Source organism: Lissotriton helveticus, chromosome 3_1 (genome assembly GCF_964261635.1).
Source record: "Lissotriton helveticus chromosome 3_1, aLisHel1.1, whole genome shotgun sequence".
Taxonomy (NCBI): domain Eukaryota; kingdom Metazoa; phylum Chordata; class Amphibia; order Caudata; family Salamandridae; genus Lissotriton; species Lissotriton helveticus.
This window is the reverse complement of record NC_136061.1, coordinates 1,099,560,319-1,099,576,095: the sequence shown is the minus strand read 5'-3', so window position 1 is coordinate 1,099,576,095 and position 15,777 is coordinate 1,099,560,319. Positions and strand designations below refer to the sequence as shown.

At 44.2% G+C, this 15,777-nt stretch overlaps 1 protein-coding gene across 1 annotated transcript in view; it reads right to left on the bottom strand.

Moving 5' to 3' along the window:
- The window catches only part of PLA2R1 (phospholipase A2 receptor 1), a 974,624-nt gene that overhangs the window by 81,785 nt on the left and 877,062 nt on the right, over positions 1 to 15,777 (bottom strand). Inside the window, exon 23 of the mRNA XM_078681678.1 lies at positions 14,364 to 14,514. Within this exon, the coding sequence (XP_078537804.1) occupies positions 14,364 to 14,514 (151 nt within the window). The remainder of the gene's footprint in view (positions 1 to 14,363; positions 14,515 to 15,777) is intronic.

Below are 15,777 nucleotides of genomic sequence, written 5' to 3'. Positions count from 1 at the left end.
TGCATACGCGTGCATGTTGTCCACACATATGGACAAGACATGGTACGCACATGCATGGTGGCGTGCTTACACATCCCTTGCGGCTACCAATGCAGTCTCCTCACAGCTAGAGCATGCCTGCCTAACGCACTGACACCCCCTGCATACAGCACCCATTCCTAACAGCCTACAGCAGAGTCGCGCGGTGGCTACCCCTCTGCACACAGCACACGTCTGCAACTAGTACGCAGCTATCTAACACACACACAATTTCAAGCTGGCACTCCACGTGTAGTACTCCATTGCAGGAGGTGCACGCTCTGCAATACCTGGTACCCCCTGAACCCAACCCCTACCATTGAAGAGAAATCATGCAGTTCCAGGACCTGTGCCCCGTGCCCCCTTACCTCTGAGTCAGACGAGCTGTTCTGGTTAACCTCGGACTCATGCACCAGCGAGGACTTCACGTAAGCCAGGTCATGATCGGCTGACGATCCTCGGAGGTCTTGTTTATTCTATATGCATGGGGAAGGGCAGGGACAACGGGTCACAGCAGCGGTGTGGCTGCTCGTTACTTAGCCCGTGCAGCTTTCATTCTATAAGCAGGAGAAGGGTGTGGTCAACAGGTCATGGCAGCAACGTGGCTGCTTGTTTTTTAGCCCGTCCAGCTTTTGTTTCTATTCGCATTGGGAAAGATGGGGGTATTGGGTCACAGCAGTGGTGTGGTTTCATGCTGAGCATAGGAAAAAGCCATTGGGGATCTATTACTCGAACCGTAAATATTGTATTGTGAACACACTGGTAAGAACTGCATCACCAGTCTAAGCATCCATTGTATTAAATGTGTTTAAACATACATATTTGAATGTTGGCGCCAAAGAAAGCACTGTCTGGAACTTGTTTTTCTTTAATTGATTTTTTTTCTCCACTAAACAGCGTGAATGTTACTATAAAGAAATTCCTTTGCCTGAATGTTGGCAGTCTTTGCTTTAATATGGTTTCCTGGCAGGCTCAAACTCCACCATTGCCATCTTTTCAAGACCTCTTTCTTTACCTTTAGTAGGCGGGGAATGGACGAGGCCTTACAACTAGAGGACACCATTAACTGGCTACCCAGTACCCAGGGAAGCAATACCAAAACAAAAAGTGCCCCACCCACCCTTTCCGAGAAACAACCTACCTAAACTTGCACAAACCCAAACCCATTTTCAGCAAACTCAGTGGGACGAGGCCATGTCGTTACGGAGGAAGGGGTGAAATTCAATTTAGAAATACTCTATAAAACATTTCATATAGTGAAACAGATTATTTCTATGCGGCTGTTATTGATCAAGTGGCACAGCAGTTTTTGTGCTTTATTTCCCTCCCTTCTTTTCCACTCTTCCTTTTGCCTCCTCTATACCCGCCTCCTTATGCCTCCTCCTCTTTCATTTTCACTCTCATTTTTAGGCATCGCTCTGCCCCACTTTGAAACATAGTCAGCAACCCGGTTTTCTCCCTCCCAAACATTTGTCTACTATTTGCCCTCTTATGCTCTCTACTCGTATCCTATTTTTGTCATGCTGTTTGTCCATTTTCCCTCCCTTTCCCATAATAAGGCGAAGCCCCAGTGCCCCTGCACTTTCCACACTAACAAGCAATACATGCACACATTCACCAAAATTGTTTAGTGTGAGCTTTGGCCAGTATTCATTATGCAAGGAGCATGTTAAGCTGGTGCCTTTGCCACGTGTGCAGGCTGCCCTATGGATTTGTTTTTTCCATATGGTTTGTGAATATTGGGCACTGTCAGGGCCAGCTGCACTCTTTACTGTTAAGCTGTATGCCTAAAATACCTGCTTGAGCCTGCACACTGCCTGCTCTCTTTTGGCACGATGACTTGTGACCTTTAATACCAAGCATTGGCATAGCCAATATGTCTCGCCGTTGGGACCTTATAAGTATTTAGTTATGCAGCACAATATCCTTACAGCAACAAAATTAACTGTTTCATAGCTAAACACTTAGAAGGTCCCAAAGGCGAGACCTATTGGCTATGCCAATACTTGTTTAAAAACAGGGACTATAATGGATGATCGCCACGACTTTGGCACTCCCTCACTAAAACAGAATTAAAAACTGCAGTGAGCACAGGGGGCCAGAATAGTGGGTATTCCTTGAATAAATCCAGCGGAATTCCATCTGGCCCTGGAGCCTTCTTACCTTTACTGCTAAGGATTGCTTTTCTGACTTCCCCTTCGTTAAAAAGAAGATTTGGACGTGCTAAATTCAACTGTACTGGGGCATTGGCAGCATTATGTCTGGTAGAGTAGAGACAGGCATAATGCATCACCCAAGTCTCAGCTGATATATGAACGTTTACTTTATCGGCTGGTAGGGTGGGAGATAGGACTGACCGTACTGGTTTCTAAAAGTCTTGGGGATCTTTAGAGCGACAAGCACCCACAATAGACTCCCATTTTTCCTCTTCAAAGCTGACTTTTTCTTTTAATAGCATGCTTATATAGTTACCTGCTTTCCTTAATCGCAGTCTGATCTCTAGGATTTTGCTTTGCATGAGTAAGGTAGTATTGGCTTCTCTGCACGCATTGTCGAACCATGAATGTGCTTGTTGGTGTGACTAGGTCTAGAAAGTAGAATTTTAATCATAACTAATCAGTTGAAAAACTAGATAAAATACAAGCTGGAGCGCGTGGTATGCAATTGCAGCTATGCACCAGCGCAAAGGTAATAGGTGTCACCTGGGACATTATGCTTTCATGTTCGCTGTATGCCATACCAACCTATACCATGCGTCCTCAGTGGATAGTACCTGAATTGGTGGAGGTTTTGGCTTATGTTCCATATGTGGTAGCGCTACCTTTGCCGCAATAGGGTTATGATCGCTGTATGGATCAATAAGGACCTCACAGTCCTTAATAAGGGGTACCATGCTCCAGGTGACAAATATATAGTCAAGGGTGCTTCCTGCACCTCGTTCTATAAAAGTAGGAATGCGTTGGTCAATAAAGTTGGGCACCTCATTAATCATACCCCATTCCAGCAAGTAATAAAATAATATCTGCCCCCTAGCATCCATCACGTTACGATCCAGCTCATGGGAAATTGGATCGGAGATAGTTGGGGAAAGGGACAGAGGATGCCCCAATTTTACATTAAAGGCCCCCGCCACCAGGAGCTTAAGGGGGCATTCCTCGTGAGCCTCTCTCTCCACAAGCCTGTCAATTAGCGCAAATAGGCCTTGAAAGTCACCTTTGGGTGTAAAATTATTATTATTATAAAAAATGTACCAAGTACAACTTATAAGTGTCTTTCCAAGTAAGAAAAAACCTGCACCGCACTCTGATCCTGGAATATCTGTACAATCAAACCAGCAATTTCCACTTTGAACCAGGCCGACAAACCCCCTTTAGCTCTGCCCGCTATAGAAGGAGTAGCGGGCAAGCTAAAACACATAAACCCATCAAATCCTATGTCCTTGCTCACCCAAGTTTGTTGCATAAGAACTATGTCATAAGTCATAATAAAGGATCGCCAACCCGTCAATGAAATCTTTGAGGCTACACCTGCTATATTCCAGCTTACAATTTTCAAGCATACGTTGTCAATTGGCCTTCATCATTACCTAAGCTCACACAGGTCCCTAAAGAGGGAGGGTTCTGTAAAGTACTCAGGGGCAATTAGCCAACAGGGGTTAAACTAATGAGAGCCTCCTTGGTATTTGCACTCGGGGTCCTACACACAACTGATAATGTAGGAAGGTATTATTTGTTTGTACTGTGGCACTAAAATTACAGAGAGCCCCATCCTTCTCCAATGTTTCTGGTACCATGTGCGGATGATTCTGTCTGGGGAAAAGGTGTCATTTGGGTAACAGACACTAAATTATCAAATGACCTGACCACCTCCTGGAAGCCAGCACAGACTGGCTCCTCTCCAAACTGTCAATCGAGATCTTCCAACCCAAAAAATTGTGCAAATCTATTAGTCAGATGGAGCGGTACTTGAGGGAGGGGTCTAAGCAACACTGAGTCTGCGAGAACAAAGCTCCCAGTAGTATGAGGTTGATTCGCAAAGTGTTTATAGAAAAAGCCAGTCTTCATTGCCCCTTCTGCAGCTCCTGTTCGCATATGCTCCTGTTGTGTTTATTGCCCTTTCTAGATCTCTTTTTCTCTTATGCTACTGCTGCAGGTTCCTGCCTTCTGAAACCCTTTAGTTCCTCCTTTTCACCTTAAATCTTGTTGCATCTCACTACATACTTTGCCCCTACTGTAGTTGCTTATTTCAGGTGTTTCTGCTGCTGATTATATGACTTCCTTCTACCTGACTCTTCTGCAGCTGCAGCACCATGCCTTCAGTACCCCTTCTGCAATCTCTGCTGTTGCACCACAGATTTAGTACTTTTTCTGAATATTTCTAATTCTCTCCTGCCGACCCATGCCTCTGGTGATGCTGCCCCCGTAACACACAGCCCACAACAAATGCCTGCATTTTGGGCTTTTCCATTTTCAATCCAGAGTTCCTTTTATGTTGTTTGTTCCTTTTTTCCTTGGTCCTGAAGTACATCACTTCCTAGACCCTATGTGCTGCAGTTTGACTTCGGGTCCCAGTAGCTTCTGTAATTCCTCCAGCTTACACATTATTTGCTACTACATTTCATAGTTCTCTATTTTTCTCTTTCCTTGCTATATTTTTCTGCACTTTAAACCATTATATTCTTGCCCTGTGCATCAGTTCACATGGATCTAATCCCCTTTTCCATCACTTCAATTTATGTGATGATGTCTTGTTCCTTCAGCCTTTTCCAATTCACTATCATGACCTGCTATTTTCTGTATGTGTTACTGTCATGCTGTATGCAAGTCACATCTTCAGCAGTTGTCACCAGTTTAATCCAATAACCAACCCTTTCAGTGGCCAAGTGAGCTCTATTTGTTAACAATGTACTGGTGTTACTTTTGGGAAGCAGCCACTGTTATCTTCTTGGGATCATTATGTTTATGTACCTTCTAGGACTCCGGCATGTGTGTCATATTTGTAAATTATTACACTTTTCTGACTACATTCATGGTCTCTTACATACTTGTTGTCTATAGTCTTGTTTCTGAAGGGCTTTGCTTTACTTGTCTGATCATTTAGGGGTCGTAGCCCCTGATGTTTTGACAAAAGCACAGATCTATCTAAGTCAACAAAATTGTGTTTAATATGTAAACACTTTGGCAGGCTAATACTATGTTAGTTTGCCAACATTTAATCATATTTTAGATGCTCATTATAGGAAAGTTGATTATTAGTAGGTGGGGATATTAATCTGCAGCTAGTAATAATACTATAATCACTAATAGGTCAAGTTAAGTCTTAATAAATGTTCTTGCTCAACCCTTGGTAGCTTGGCAAACAAGCAGTCAGGCTTAACTTAAGAGGTAAGTATGTGTAAAGCATTTAATATAGCCTTATAGCCCGCCGTAGAGGGCTATACCGGCTATTAAAGGCCCTCTCCAGCGTTAAAGGCCCCGAGCCGAAGGCGAGGGCCTTTAACAAGGGAGAGGGACTTTAATAGCGGTATAGCCCATCTACGAAGGGCTATAAGGCTATTAGAACATTCTGTCACTAGAGGACAGAATGTTCTAACAAAAAAACAAAGACTTTTGGGAGCGTGAGGGGATTGGAATCTCCTCAGGTTCCCTGAAGCCTTTGTTCACAGCCAGAGCTGTGAACAAAGAAGCATTGGAATGTTGGTGCTCCAGGCTTATACCAGCCATTATAAGCCCAGAGCACTCAATTGTTTTCAATGGAGCTCCCAACATTCCAATGTTCTAATATCACCAAAACAGAAAATAAGTATAAGACACAACATAATAAAAATCCACTACCAATTAACCATTTGACCATGTAGACCGGAGTAAACTCTGGCAGAAGCTAAAAAGATGGGGGATACCAAGTCCGCTCCTACAGCAGTTGATCATGCTACATACGAACGCCTGGGTCAGGATCAAATTGGGCTCCGGAACACACATCTCAAGGCAAATCAGTACCACCAAAAGCTTGAAACAAGGCTGTGTCCTAGCCCCAATGCTGTTCAACCTCTTTCTGGCTGACCTCCCGGGTGAACTAGAGAAAACCAATCCCATGCCCCGCGATTAGGCGACCTCACACTCTCAAACCTCCTATACGCCGATGACCTGGTCCTTGTCAGCCGGGCCCCTATTGCTCTTCAAAACCTTCCGGATACAACCAGCATATTCTCCATAAACAACTCATTAAACATCAACTTAAACAAAACAAAAGTTATGTCAATGAACTACAACAAAAAAAGGAAACTCGCTTGGCTCCTGGATGGTCAGAGACTAGAGCAGGTAGCAACCTATAAATACCTAGGCGTCCTTATAGACAGTAGAGGTTCTTTCAGGCCCCAACTAGAGGCCATTCACCGAAAGGGCACGACTTTCTACCTGGCAACTAAACCTCTGAAGAAAATTCTTCCAGACCGGTCTTTCGGCCCCCTTTTGCAGGTGATAAGAGCACGACTGCAACCCATGTTTACGTACGGCAGCGAATCCCTGCAAGGAAAAGACGCCACGTTATTAGACAATACCATCAGACATGCATACAAGGCAATATTCCAACTACCCTCCTACACTTCGCCCGCTCAAATTCATCTTGAATTCGGGCTCCTGAAACAAACAGTGGAGAGGAGGGGGGCATATATTAAAATGTGGCGGAAAATCAGAGACGCTGACCACGGATCCCTAAACTCCCATCTTTGGAGAGAATTATCTACCAGAGGCAACTCTCCCGCAAAGAAATACCTTCAAGATTCATTAGAGATCCTGGATCTAAAAAACCTCTGGGAGATGTCAACAGATCTTAACACCTTCAAAAAAGTGGTAACGAAAGCAACCAAGTTGATCTCATCTATAGAGGATAAAGCCACCCTGACCAAGAGGGCCCACGGATGGGCCGTGTTAAAAGACTATAGTGCCATGAAACCACAAGAATATCTAAAAATGGGCCGCACGCAATCAACTAAAAACAGGTTTTTAAACATGCGCCTTGGCATAATACCAATACTACCGCACTTGGCACCTTGGAAAAGGGGAAGCTCAGCAAGCAGCTGCCGGCTTTGCCTATTAGGAAAGGAGGATCTTATCCACATAATCTGCATCTGTCCAAAACTAATGGACATAAGACAATCCCTACTCCGGGCCCTATGGAACCAGAAGGGCGTAACAAGTTGCAGGCAGGCTGTGATGCTGTGTTTTAACCCTGAGGAGACTCAGTTAAACTGTAGACTAACTAAATTCTTTGACATAGTGGCCAGAATGCTTATGACCCAGACACCTGGATCACACTAAGCACCAGCCAACTCAATGCTGAGCCAAGCCCCTTGGAGCACCTCGCTTCACTAACCCGTACGGCTTCGAACAAAACTCCTTGTGACTTTTCACGATCTCAACAAACACTCGCTTGTATCTTAATTGTAATCATGATTGCATTTTATTCATTTGTATGTTTTACATTGTGAGTTTTTATTAACTGTACAATAAACCTTACTTACCAATTAATTAAAATAGAGAATTTTTTATCTTTAGAATGACACAAAAACAATACAAATCCATTACAGAGAATCCAAAATATGAATTCTTAAAGGTTAAATAAACATTTTTGCATTCTAGCGCCAAAAAGCTTAAAGCACCACTTGCATCTATCTGGTCCCATTGGACTGGGACAAAGTCAATGTTTTAGGTTAACAGCGATGGGGTGCAGGTAAGATAGGATGAGTGCTAGATATTTGTCAAAAGTTTATCTTCTGACCAAGAGCCCGAATCTGATGCGGTTAGGGAAATCATTCCAACTGAATCGATTTGGGAATGGTTTCCGACCAACTCGAATCGGGAGAGTCTGACCGACCGATTACGATGCATCTGGATGCTTCTAGTTACGATTGGGTTGGACTCCCATTGACTTCAATGGGAGCCTATGTTCCTACTGAATGCATAGGCTCCCATTGAAGAAAGGGGTGGCTGGCGAAAATCAGGCATCCTGTGGCGGGCACCCCCTGGTGCCTGCCACACTGTGCAAGCCTGGTAAGGGGAGACCTATGAGTACCCCCACGGGTCTGACTGGGAAGGCTACGGGTGCAGAGGGGCCCGCTGCTGGCCCCCAGAGTCTGATTTTGACTCACGATTCGAATCAGACAGCACGATTTGGAAAGGCTGTCCGAATCCACCATCGTAATCCATCGTAATCGGTTGTTCGGAAATGCGGCCCGTAGAGATGTTCAAGTCTCCTTCAGATGGCTTGGTCACCCTGAATGCCGTTGGGTTTGGATTAGGATATTCCTAATACCTAACTCACAACGTAATCGGAAACATTTCCTATGTCGTCGGAAAGACATGTTCCCGATCCGGTTCGGATAGAGGAAATGCCATCAGGAGGCCTTCCAAAGCGCATCGTACTCGGCTCCTTAGTTTTTTTCTTGGAGCTTTTCAAATGTAGACAGGCTTGTTGGTGGGTCCTTGGGCTTCTTGGATTCGAAGTTTGATTCAGCGACGGCTTCCTGCAGCTATGCGATACCTTGGTGAAAACTATGAGAACAGAGAATATTGTTTTGAAACTAATCACCTTGAATCTTGTTGCCATTTTATAGAGGACACGGCAAAGAGCTTTAACCTGCGATTTTAGAGACTAGTAATAAAGATTTAAGCAGTGGCTCGATGAGTTGATTTTTAATGCCTACTTGAAAATGCAGAAGGAAAGCCCTCTTTTTATTTGGATGGTAAACTAGTTCCTAATTCTTGAGGTATATTTGTTCAAAGATCTAGCCAGCTTGTTTCTTTCTTGATATGTGGGTTGGCAAGCGACATGAAGTGGCAACGGTTATTATTCTTACTCCTAATATTTCTAAAGTTTGAGATCTTGCTTTTTTGTGCACATTATTTCAAAAGTGTTTACTTTTAAAGCCTTGTAAATAAAATAGGCAATTTTGAATGGACAGATTGTAACAGACAATCAATTAAGAGTAGCAAGTGCAGGAATGGTATGGTCTATTTTTTGGTATTGGTTAAAAAATCAGTAAGGATAGAACATTCATTCTCCAGGGGAGATATAATTAAGATCTCAGAAGCTATTTCAGGGTCTTGGTTTTTTTGTAGTTGGAATCTTGATGATTTAGCAAATGTAAAGACATGGTCATTGAGGCGGACATTTTCATCTAGTAGAAAGTCCACAGCTTTTATTGAGGAGCTTATTTTTGGAGTGATAACAAATCTTTACAGGGAATTGATTTAATGTTATTTCTTGGAATTATTTGTACCAGTGCTTGGAAGGATAATCTCAATTCTCAATTAGGATGTGAGGTGAACTGCCATCGACGGTCCAACTTCTGGATTAAGATACCGGCGGTCAAAGCCATTTGTGCAGGGGGAAAGATCGCTGCCTCTGACAGGATAATGCAGTTGTAGCCTAATCCCTACAATGGAGGTGGTCCCTGCGGAGGCGCCGCCATCGGGATTAGGATGTCCCTTTTCCTCAGCCTTTACATGGCGGTCCCACTGCCATGTAAAGGAAGATGGAAAGGGACTTTGGGGGGCCCTAGCAGGGCCCCCATCCCCCATGGGCCTCCCCTATGGGCTACGGGGGCACTTGTTGTGCCCCCCATAAACAACCATGCACCGTGTGCCAGACACCACATGGTGCCTGGCACGCGGTGCATGGATGTTCGTGGACATTCATTTTACTTTTGTGGCATGTGCTGCGGCCCTTTTCCGGGCTGCAGCACAAGCAGCAATAGTAAACTGCATATTTGTCCTTGGCTTCACAGCGGTCTGATCGCAATATGGTGGGTGGAGCCACCAACTACATGTTGGGCAGTCTCCATCCCGCAGCGATTTCAGACATCTTTCTATTCACATATTTTTTTTTCAGAACCAGAAATTTGGAGTGGAGTTATCTGATGGTGAACTGTTGTTAGGTATATGTGGGTATTATCTACACACAGGTGGTATGAAATACCAAGGGCATCATTAGGATGGCGGGTGGACTTTGTCCACCTCCCATCCTCACGGTGAAAGCGACCGCCCGCCATAAGGTTGGGGGTAGACCATTTATAGATATTCCAATACTGCTTAGGGTCTTTCGAGGCGCATGCGTCCCTCAAATCCTGCCATCTTTTAACATCCCAGGCTTTCTTGGCCTTTACTTGAGTAGCCTTATAAAATGTTCTCATTTCCCGAACCTTTGATGGAACGCCCCCTTTAATAGCTTTCCCTAGGGCCACATTCGTCCGGCATTCATCATTGTACCATCGACCCTCTATCTGGGCAGGCGCTTTGGGCTTTTTTCCCTTCTTCTCAAAATATGTACTCAAAAGATTTAAAAAAGCGGTATGGGTACTCACTGTTCTGTCATGATCTCCTATCTGTAATACACAACCCTCAAGATCTTTAGTAGCGAGTTCCAGGCTCTGCGCTATATTATCTAGCAAAGTTGGGGCTCTTTTACCTGTACCCACTTAAATCGCCTTAGATCATTCGAAGGGAGAACCTCGCCAATGTGATTCCTATCCGTTATATGTACGTCTGAGGTATGGCAAATCAGAAACATGGAACAACAGAGCGAGTTATGGTCACTTTCCAGCCTATCAGTGATCTTCATGTCCACCACCAAAAACCATAGACTCAGACTTACCAAAGCATAATCAATTCTACTAGCAAAGTGCCCATTATTAAACGTAGATGCTCCTACCCTATCTGATTTAGTGCGCCTATTCAAAGCCCTTAGGCCTTGTTCCATACAAATGCTGTTTAATTGGATAGCCACATCGGTCCACTTCCTAATTGGCTGCAACTCAAGCGATGGAACACCCCAGTTCCAGTCTTCTACCTCTATCCAAATGGCATCCTCTAGGGTAAGGGGTTCAAATGTTGTATTAAAATCACACATAATTATTATCTTAGAGGAGTCAGGTAATGTATCAAGGAGGTCTTCCAGAGCCGCTAAACCTCTTGATCTTTTTCCACTTGTACCCCTGACATAGATGTTAAATAACACAATAGATAGATGAGCATTGGTAATTATTTGAATCGCTTGAATGTCCTTGTTCTGGGTTGAAAGGACCTGGATGTTCACTTTAAGCTCTTGCCGAACCCAGATCGTCAACCCCCCCGAGGGCCTACCCTTCCCTTCCCTTGCAGCTGCTATGGAAATATTCAGATATCCTTCGCAAAACAAGGGTATTTCTGCCCAGGTCTCTTGGAAGGCGCAGATGTCATATGACTTTATGAAGGTTTCCATTCGGGCGAGCATAACTTCGAGCTGAGACCTGCAATATTCCAGCTCAAGAAGCTACATACTTTGGGTAGATTTGCAGAACTTTCAAGGTGACTAAGAACTAAGGTCTGGGGCGTAGGTTGTTTCAACATTGGAGTAATAGCTAGAACAGGTCCCCCAACATCATCTGTTTGCAGAGCCACATTATGGCTAGTGGTAGATGATAGCCTCTCCTCAGGTCCCTGGGTGGTGGGCACGGTAGAATTATTTATTAAATCCCCCGTCAGGCCCGTCAGGTTTAGTCAATCATTGGACTCAAGGCTTGAGGAGCCCTGCAGTCTTTGGAGTCCCTGTCGGACCTCAGCATCATAGCCATTAGGGGAGCGCCTAAATTGTATTCTTGAATCTTCTGGGCCACTAGTACGGAACTCCAGTGTGAAGAGATTCTCAACAAGATCAACGCTCTTCATGGTAAGTTCGATACTATCAAAAGGTTGATCAGGGAGCGAAATCCTTCGTGCAGCCAAGATGTCATCCCTAATCAGCGATCGACAACCCCTCACATATCTAATCCAGTGGATGGCTTTGTTTGTCAACGAGTCAACATTTTCGTTGCCACTATAGCGCGATAATTTTGGAACATTAACCATATAAATTCTAGGTAGCTTGTGTGTGTTCTATTAATCCCCTCTAGATTGCCCCAAGCCCTGACCTGCAAGACTTTATCCCTTTTGTACAAAAGTGTTATCGCTATGGGGTGGATGAGTACTGTTGTCTGGGCCATGTAAAGGGCCGGGATTAATGGCAACAACCTTTGGGGCAGCATACCTTGCTGTTTGAATTTTCAAACCCTTAGGGCCTCGATTAACTGGATTATTTGGGCCAATACATCTTGGCATTCCTAGGTCTTCATCAACATGGGGGCATGAATTTGGCCGAGATCCCACACGATCCATAGATATGGGTCCTCTAGGAGCTACCGACTTCTTAGAGACCTCGTTGCTTTGCCACCCTTGTTGATCCGCCCTTGATGTTAGTGATCTCACCAGTATGAGTATCTCCTCAAGAGAACCCTTCATTGCCTGTACTTCGTCCTTCAGTATGGAAACTTCCTGTGTTAATTTTTCTAGGGATTGCTCTTGCAAACCAGCAATAGAATACACTCACAAGGGAGTCTAATGGTTTGCGTTTGGTCTTGAACTCTCAGTAATTCATTTTCCTTTGCCCTGCTCAACATATGTGCTTCACCAAGAGGTTTAAATCTGTTAGTGCAGATGACAATAGGATTAATATGGGCAGCATAATCTGTGCTTGCAGCAGCCACCCCACCCCCAGAAACAATAGCGCTATCAAGAGATACAATTTTAGTCCGGGTCTCACTAGATGCATTAGGGAACTTGCTCTTATTAGTTTTACAAAACATATCTGGGATAGCTAGCTGCACACAGTCCACCTGTATCTTTTGTTGAGGTTTGGAATTACTATGAGCAGGAATGAGAGGGGCTGAATCGAGGATATCCTTACATTCACTAATCAGAGTGTCTATCCGGTCAATGACACAGTTATTAGTAATGGCCTTGCGTGCCTTTTTTGCCCTTTTCCTGATGTTTCGCTTTGGTTCCCCCTCAGTTCCCTCCCCACTCTCGTCCTGAGCCTTCCTATTCCCCATAGCCCTTTACCAATCTCAGTACAACAGTGCTAGGTTATATGTACTCCAACAAGAGATACCCTAACCCAGTCCAGAACTCACTCTTCACCCAGGACCCGGGAAATCACAAAGGCACGAGTAGTGAACAAGATAACCACAGTACAATGAAGGTCCAAGGGTCCAAGGCAAACAGAATTATGGCCCGCAATATAAATATACAACAGTACCTTTAAGAAGCACCAGCTCCAACGATAGTCTGGGCACGACCAACGGAGCCAAGAGGGGGGCCCCCCCCTGCCTCTTCCTGGCTAAAACGGACGCGGATGGGCCCGCCCTTGGCCCGTCTGCTGCGGGGAGTGCTTTGTGCTCTTAGGCGCCTCCTGACGCTTCCTGGTGATGATGGTGCTGGGCGCCGGTAGGGGCTGCTGGGAACTGTAGTCCCCCTCCTGCACCGCCCACTATCCAACCCTCGAAGCGGGTGTTGGTTCTGTAATTGCCGGTATGCCGGCGTCGGCCCCTCTGGAGCAGTGGCAGGGGCTGTGTAGCAGCACAACAGGGAGCAAAATGCCAGTGAGAAACCCCTAAGGTAGCTCGCTAACACACTTGTGTAAACAGGAGCGGTGTTTGACTAAGAACAGCCTCGTGGAGGTAGGTCTGTCTGGGACACCCCGCACGCCGAAATTCTCTTTACTCAAAAGTCGCACCGCTTTCTTGTCCTTGTTTCTTTCCCTCACTAAGGATAATTCCGAATAGCCACCGGGAGTGCCATCACCTTCTGGTAGAGGTGGTATCCTCCGTGCAGCTGCTCATACCCCAGACGAGAGTCTCACTGCGCTTCTGAGTGGACGAGTAGGAGTAGCCTCGGTTCATTGTGCCTGGCTGGTAGTGTGGGTTCACGCAGCGGAGTCACTCGTTAGCCTCAGAGAAGGTAGTGACCAGAGGTGGGGAGTGAGAGCAAAATGGAGCTGTTTCCATGCGCTGCTGGAGAGGTATTCTTTCCCTCGACGGAGCGGCGATGTCTCTCAGAGTCTTGAATCATGCTTTCATTGATGGATCGCCCATCGGCGCTCCAATGTTTTGAAATTAGCATGGAAACGATGATAATATAAACCAAATCACAGTCACAACCTTATAATATTAAATGAGTTATTGATATAGGTCGTCTCACCAGGCATAGTGATTAATGTAACCCTGCACTGATTGTTGTACTGTCCTGCATTTAGCACTGATCCAAATCATAGCTTTGTAACATACATTGGAAACCGCACATGATAATAAATTTGCTCTTGCAGATTGTAATTTTTTTGCAGATGTACCAAACACCCAAAAATAAAATTTCTAACTTCCTTTTTACAACAATGAAGTATCTGAATATCAATAATAGCTTAGAAAACATGTACATGGTAAAGTAGTTCATTGTCTAAAGCAGAATATAAGTGAAGTCATAAAGAAAACATTTCCTTACCTTGTTCTTTTTCACAGACAAAACCATAACCTTTCTTATTACAATTGTCAAGATACCATTTTCCAGTAATGTGAACATTGTGATTATTGGACATTAAAGTACACAATGACTCTTGTTGTGGAATAGCACTACTATGTCCATCCGCATGCTGCTGCAACAAAAGATATAGTGAAAAAAATCAATCAGAGATTTAGATGTCCATAATTACATATGTATATAAGTATTTAATTACAACTTAGTTTTATACAGTGCTTAGCGCGAGAGCTCTTGCAAAATTGCAAATAAGTAATGTGTTACAATTACCTAGTTTAATGTTACTCATAGTATTGACCTTAAAAGCATAAAAATCTGACTTGGGTGGCTGAAATTCGAATTCATAGTCTGAAGATCAAATAGAAAGTCATCAGTGAGCTCCAAATTCACTGTGCAATCTTTTCTTTCCAACAATATATATGCTAAGTGGATGGCAGTCCCAGTATGTCTAATGAATCTCATGAGGGACAAATTGCAGTTCTGTTATTCAAAGATAATATAGATTATTTTTTTTCTTTCACAAAGGGAACCCCATATGTTCCATGTAGTCTCTCATGTTCTATCTGTAGTGGGATTAACCCCACTCTGCATTTCTTCATCTCTCTCTCATTACCCCTTGTTCCCATACAAAGCAAGGTTCATCCATCCTCCTCTTTAAAAAATACGTTTATTCTTTACACCAGTCTGCTAGTCTGGCTTCTACGTAATACATTAAACCATATTGTTACCCTAGTACTGCTATCCTACAAATATCCTACTACCTACTTTATGCTACTACCTCTCCTACACCTTACTACATCTACCTATACCTTTAACTCTACGCCTACCCTGGTGCCTCCATCCCTGTCTATCACTCTATACCATAGTACCTCCTGCCTGTACCCTAGTACCTCTTCCATTCCTATACCCCAGTCTTATACAACTAGCACCTTAACTTGCTGCCAATACCCTGGTACTTCTACTTCTGCCCATTCAATAGTACTTCTACCTTTACTTAATCCCTGTTCCCCTATCCCTTCCTAGGCCATAGAACCGCCAGCCCTTCCAATACTGCTGTATCTCTACCCCTACCTAAATGCTAGTACTCCTATGCCTATCCCTACTTATATCCTCGTACCCCTGCCTCTATCATAGTATCTCTGACACTAGTTTTATATTTCTACATATGTCTATACCCTAGTCACTCTGTTTCTACCTACAGCTGGGTACCACCTTACCTATATATACCCTAGTATCACTATGTATAACCTAGAACCTCTGCTGTTAACTTTACCCACTCACCCATTTCCCTCCAATCTTCATTAACCTTGTCCATTTTTCACATAACCTGTTTTCACATAGCATTTTCGGTTCTGTTTTTGGGTCTATTCTTTTCTTTAGG